Raw genomic sequence first — 6,197 nt, forward strand, 5'->3', positions numbered from 1 at the left:
ATGGTCCACGTGACAATACTATTAATTGAATTTTAAAAGAATAAAATGGTAACTGTGAATATTACAAGTATATGGAATACTTTATTAAAATAATTGTATCCAATTAACACACTCAAATGATACATGTAATAAAAGCCACCCCCTCTTCAAGATGATGACGACATAAACGTAGGCTCTCGACACGCTCTCTGTAGCCCTTTTGCTACGACCAACTTTCAGCCATGAGGTAAAAATTCAGACGTGCTTTCATTTTTCCGTCGTATTGATTTACTTATGTTGTTATTTTCAGCAGTAACGCGAATTAAGGCGAATTTAAATTACGCTGTACTTTTTGCAAAAATGTTACGCTCCGTAGGAAGACGTTTTGTGGCATAGTGTATCGCAGCGCGTGCCATGGACTGGATCGCCATGTTGTTTCAGATTGTAATATGTGTTGCGGCACCATTAAAATTCGTTTATGTTGTAAATACCAATGTTCAAAATGATAAAATCGAATTTTGTTAAACTTAAAATTATGTATTAGAAAGTAACAATGTTCCTGTTTGATGTTTGTTCACTTCAGTAGTTATTAGACATCGGGTAGACTATTAACATGCTCCGACGTGCCCTTCCATAGACATCTATGGTTATTAATATTCTGATGGTCATTTTATACAAATAAACGTTTACATGGTCTCCTGATAGTTCCTAATTTAAGATTATGTGATAGTTATGCGAATTATTAATTCGGTAGTATTAATTTACGTAAAAAAAATGCATACATACACGCATACGGACATACATACACACACGCACACACATAAATATAATTATACTTGTTGTGGCACAGTGCAAGCAGATTATACTTAAACTTGTCGAAAATTCTATTTTATTGTTGTTTTAATGACACAATTTTAAGGGTGTCATTTGTTGCTTTGGATAAAAACCTAAATATGGTTAATTGGAAACTGTTTTCTGTCCATTTAAATGACTAAGATTAATAGTAACATCAATACTTTAATGTGGTATGTTAAACAGAGAGACATATTTAGCAGTTACTGGGGTGGTTTTATTCCTGCTAAATGCTAATAAATTTTGTTTTTAACACTTTCTAGTATGCTCAGGCTTCAGAAGAGGTTGGCATCCAGCGTTCTGCGCTGTGGAAAGAAAAAGGTCTGGCTGGACCCAAATGAGACCAATGAAATTGCCAATGCCAACTCCCGTAAGCACTTACAATGACCACAAAATTCCAATGTTTTAAAATGGGGAATTGTTATAAGGTGTTCTTATTTGAATACACAGGGCAGCAGATTCGTAAGTTGGTGAAAGATGGTCTGATCATCAAGAAGCCAGTTGCGGTTCACTCTCGCTCGCGATGCCGCAAGAATACGCTGGCACGGCGGAAGGGTCGTCACACGGGCATAGGTATGTAACCAACAGCTATTTTATTGCAAGTTACAGGAATAAAAAGTAGAAAAACCTACCGAATGTACCACCTACTGTTTTCCGGACGTGTTTTGATTGCTGTTTCTGTGCAGGTAAGAGAAAGGGTACAGCAAACGCACGTATGCCAGAAAAGGTGGTCTGGATGAGTCGCATGCGTATTCTGCGACGCCTTCTGAGACGTTACAGAGAGTCCAAGAAGATTGACAGGCATATGTAAGTCCTCAACATATTGTATCCCAAAACCTAAATGCTAAAATTTAAGTCCAGAAATGAGCGGCTGTATAGCAGGGTTTTCGTTATCAATGTTGTTTGAAACATTCCATATTTGGCAAAACGCAACACTTGGTGAGATTACAAACTGTGGATGAAAACCCACAAATAAATTCATATATTTGTCCACATTTCTTCCATCAGGTACCACAGTTTGTATTTGAGGGCAAAGGGCAACGTGTTCAAGAACAAACGCATCTTGATGGAGCACATACACAAGCTCAAAGCAGACAAGGCCCGCAAGAAGCTCTTGGCGTAAGTACCTGAACTATATTATAATGCCTGATTGAGGACACATGCGATTTTAGTTTGCACAATGACAGTAAGTTCTTCTGTTCTATTTCATTACACAGTGCACTCAGTGGGTGCTGTGCGCACAGTAATTTGTTTTTTGATCAGATATTGCATTTAGTTGTAAATATAGATATGTATTTATTTATAGATCCTAATTATATTTTTATTCTGCTTTAAAGTAGACAGAAATAAATCTGTGTGTCCTTTTATCATCTAGTGATCAAGCAGAGGCCCGTCGCTCAAAGACACGTGAGGCAAGAAAGCGCCGTGAGGAGAGACAGCAGGCCAAGAAAGAGGAAATTATTAAAACTCTTTCTAAAGAGGAAGAGACCAAGAAATAAGTTTCTTGTTTGTAAGAACAATGGTCTAAATTATTGTCCAAATGTTCTAAAAATAAATACACGATTTATTACAGCTCCCCAGAGTCATTTGGTTTCCTCAGCAGTAGTTTACCCAACACAGAGATCAATTCCAGTTTTGATTGATCCTCACCAACATAACTCGCAGGATTTTAAAATGTAAAACAATCAATGCATAAATTAAAGTGCTGCTTAGTCTGAAACGGTAATATTAATGTTATTTTTATGTAGTTTTACAATGTTTGCTTTCTCCAGTGAGTTGTAGGGCACCTGTGTTACTCTATTTAGCTCTCATCCTGCAGAAACAGATGTTGGGTTAGCGGTGGTGGTAGAAAGCTTTGGTACTGGGAATGGGTTCTAAACAACACAACTATCAGTAATATTTTGCATACAGTTACCAAAACTACATTTATCCTTCGTGTCAGTGTTGTAAGGTAATGGCTAATGTTAAAGAATGTAAGGAACATCAGTAAACAGTCTGATAAATATGATTATGATAGAGATGGAGAATTAGGACAAATGACCAAACACACTGAATGTCATTGCAATGAATCAAGCAATTGCAGGCCTCTGAATGTTCATCTTAATTCACAAGTTACTGGAAATGTTTCAAAAGATTATTTCTCAAATTATATTTTTTGTACTGATTAACATAAATGGGAGCAAACAGGAAGCTACAACATATATTTTACATTATGTACACTTTAGGGCTCGGACAATAGGTGGGGTTGTTTGACAACTTTGCACTAGCAATCCCCGTTTACAAGACGATGTATCCAGACCACGTTTAACAAACACAGATTCTCAGTTCCTAAGATTATAACTATTTTTGGATGGGTCAAAATTCAAGAAATATAAATGAAATGTCTGACAATATTTAATTCACCCAAAACAAAACAGCAGACTACCAGCATAAACATAGATTACCAAGAGCTCTATATGCCAGTTTTATTAAGAACAACAGTTCTTACATGCGTATAAGAACATTTAAGATATATGAAACGTTTCAACAAAGTGTATAAATACATAAGATTGTTAAAATGAATGAAAATAGTTCCTCAAATTATTCTCACATCATCCATATTCTTAAACACACCAATATTGTCTTTGGAATCCAGGACGCTTGTCATATGCCCCTCAACTCACTCTGAACATAAACCCTAATAATCTCTACACTTGTTTTTATTTTGTGTCTGGATCTGGATTACCTTCGAAAGTCACAGGGAGTTCATTTGACTGATCTGGATTACCTTCAAAGATCACTGGAAGTGTCATATTTGCCTGACCAAGCTCATTTGTACCAATGCAAATCACAGTCCCGATCCTGCCAAAGTCCTCAGCAGTTATCATGAAGGTGCTGTTTACAGTCATGTGACCATCGGATGCTCTGACTGTAGTAAAATCACGTTTGCCCTTCAGTAGAGGCCAGTGAATATCAGGCAAAGGCACACCCTGACTAACACACACACAGGTGAGAAGATCCTGCTGCCGGGTGCATGCAGAGCTGTTCAGTATCTGAGGCTCAGCTGCAAAAACATACAGTATATGAACAGTTACAAATAGAGAAAGTTACATGTAATGAATAAATAGAGATGTGAAATATTACTGTACTTACAGTGAACTGTTAAAGTAACCGTAGCACTGGCGGTCAGATTTTTTCCAAACGTAACCTCGCATGTGATCTCTGTTTGGTGGTCTTCAGACACAGGTGAGTAATGAAGATTCTCATAGTATTTTAAAACGTTATCTTCTTTCAGTCGATACCTCAGGGGAAAATATTGTTTTGATCTGAGCCCTTTCCAGGTTATTTTTGGATCACTAGCAAGACAGAGGTCCGAAAGACTGCAAGTTAGAAGTGTCATCTTTGTGGCTACTATGATGTCGGAGCTTAGACTGATGTTCATTTTCACTGTATGGGAAACAGAAGCATTTTAAAGCAGATTCATTACATGCATATATTCCAACAATTTACACTCTTTCAGGCTGCACATACATACCAGCAGAGTAAGATACTTGAACCGTCTCAGGAAAGATGTGCGTTTCATTTGTTGCTAATTTTAACATGAACCCATATTCTTCAGTTCTGTCCAGTCCGATGAGGTCCCACAGAATAATGCTGCATTCTTTAAGTGTAGAAAGTGGTCTCGACAGTCCATTCTTTTTCTCCACCTCTTCTGGGCTGAGGGGGGACGCCGGGCTGCCTTTGAACCAGATCTCTCTGGCCATGAATGTTGTTGGTAGATCAGTAAATCCACACGGGATCTGGGCACATCCTGCTGCTGCAGTTATAAGCTTCTGTTCTAGATGCAATTTTAACTGACCTGCAACACGCAGCATAACCAAGTATTAAGAAACACTTTAGGATTGCTTTGCAAATTTTTCACTGAATCGTTGTTTAATCTCACCACCGTCCTCAGCAAAGCACCCGTTACTTGATCCAATCCACATGGGAAGCACACAGAGCAGAACCAGACCCACTGAAAACTTCACCCTGTAGCGTTTTTAGATTCTATTGAGATTTTGCATTTCATATAACATTCTGATTATAAACGAAAATCATTAATTTTCCTACCGTTGCATCTTTCATGTGTCGATTTTGATCACCCCGGGTTGCATTAAACCTAGATACTTCACTCCCTGCTTCTTCACGTCGTGTGCTGGAGAACTTTGTGTCTTGCTTTTAAAGAAAGAACTCAAGTGTCCCAATAAATAACTGGGCCTGTGAGCACTTTTTTTCTGGTGCATACCTCAATAAATCAGAACTTGCGTAAGCGTGAGGAAAAAAACGACTTTTCTTCTTACTCAGCCTTCCAAGATGCATCTCACATGTGAAATGAAATCACATTTTGGAAGCTGTACATGGAAGCATCTGCTACATGTCCTCATGCAACTGCTTAAAATGGAAAAACATCTCCATTCTCTACACTTTCTTATTTTCTGCAGGGTCACGGGAGGGTTAGAGCCTCGTCTTAAAATTAAGCCTGCAGAGAAATCACTGAGAATATCTCTAAAAAGATCAGATATAGAATTAGCTTTCGACTATACATATGTTTGTAATTGCCGTGATCAACATATGATGTAACCTAAACTAAACTAAACTAAACCAACCTTATACTTTAAACCTTTGCTTATTTACTGACTTTAAACCTTTACTTATTCTTGTAAACATTATATTGCATTTACCTAAATCTGCACTTTTATTATCATGCCTGACACTGAAATAGGTTATTTACTAGTGCAGAGGTGGGCAAACTACGGCCCACAGGCCACATCTGGCCCCCCAAACATTTTTTTAATGTTTTCAATAACATTGAGTTTAAATTAGAATTTTGGTGAAAATTGCTAATTTAAAGATTGCGTATCACAGGCCGTTTCTGCCAATCTCATATTAATCTTGAGTGTATATACAGTAGTATTGCATACGTCGTATCTTCGAAGAGTATTTAGTTTGATCAAATTTATAAAAGAGAGCTACAGCTGTACGATTATTTCCGGAAAAACACGAGGTGCTAGAGGAGGGACTAGTGGGGAGAGTGGGATGGAACTACAGCACGACCAAGCATCACATCATCACATTAATCGTGTTTTGTACATTATGCACGTACACGCCGATTGCCAACAAAACACATATGTATGACTTAGTTCGACTTACCGTGTTCAGTTCATGCCCGGCATCTTTTAGCACTGGGACTGCGCCATCTATCAGTTTCAAACGATCTCCAAATCCAGCGTTATATCCACCGTTTATATAACGTCCATCACTGAGATGCAGTGAACAAACAGACACACATAAACTTCACTATTGCAAGAGTAACGCAGCCCATCTTGACGCAGCACGGACAACCTTGA

At 38.0% G+C, this 6,197-nt stretch overlaps 2 protein-coding genes across 2 annotated transcripts; one reads left to right on the plus strand and one right to left on the minus strand.

Annotated features, from left to right (window-relative positions):
* The first annotated feature begins 146 nt into the window (after positions 1-146).
* Positions 147-2,403, plus strand: rpl19 (ribosomal protein L19). The gene is made up of 6 exons (XM_057345980.1): positions 147-226; positions 1,095-1,201; positions 1,282-1,404; positions 1,518-1,638; positions 1,840-1,950; positions 2,207-2,403. The coding sequence occupies exons 1-6, from the start codon at positions 222-224 to the stop codon at positions 2,328-2,330; spliced, it is 591 nt and encodes a 196-aa protein (XP_057201963.1). The 5' UTR covers positions 147-221; the 3' UTR covers positions 2,331-2,403.
* Positions 2,404-3,267: 864 nt separating this feature from the next.
* On the minus strand, positions 3,268-5,052 carry bckdhbl (branched chain keto acid dehydrogenase E1 subunit beta, like). The gene is made up of 5 exons (XM_057346436.1): positions 4,921-5,052; positions 4,754-4,839; positions 4,346-4,669; positions 3,964-4,257; positions 3,268-3,874 (listed from the first exon to the last, which is right to left on the minus strand). The coding sequence occupies exons 1-5, from the start codon at positions 4,926-4,928 to the stop codon at positions 3,531-3,533; spliced, it is 1,056 nt and encodes a 351-aa protein (XP_057202419.1). The 5' UTR covers positions 4,929-5,052; the 3' UTR covers positions 3,268-3,530.
* Positions 5,053-6,197: the final 1,145 nt, after the last annotated feature.

Source organism: Triplophysa rosa, linkage group LG11 (assembly GCF_024868665.1).
Source record: "Triplophysa rosa linkage group LG11, Trosa_1v2, whole genome shotgun sequence".
Taxonomy (NCBI): domain Eukaryota; kingdom Metazoa; phylum Chordata; class Actinopteri; order Cypriniformes; family Nemacheilidae; genus Triplophysa; species Triplophysa rosa.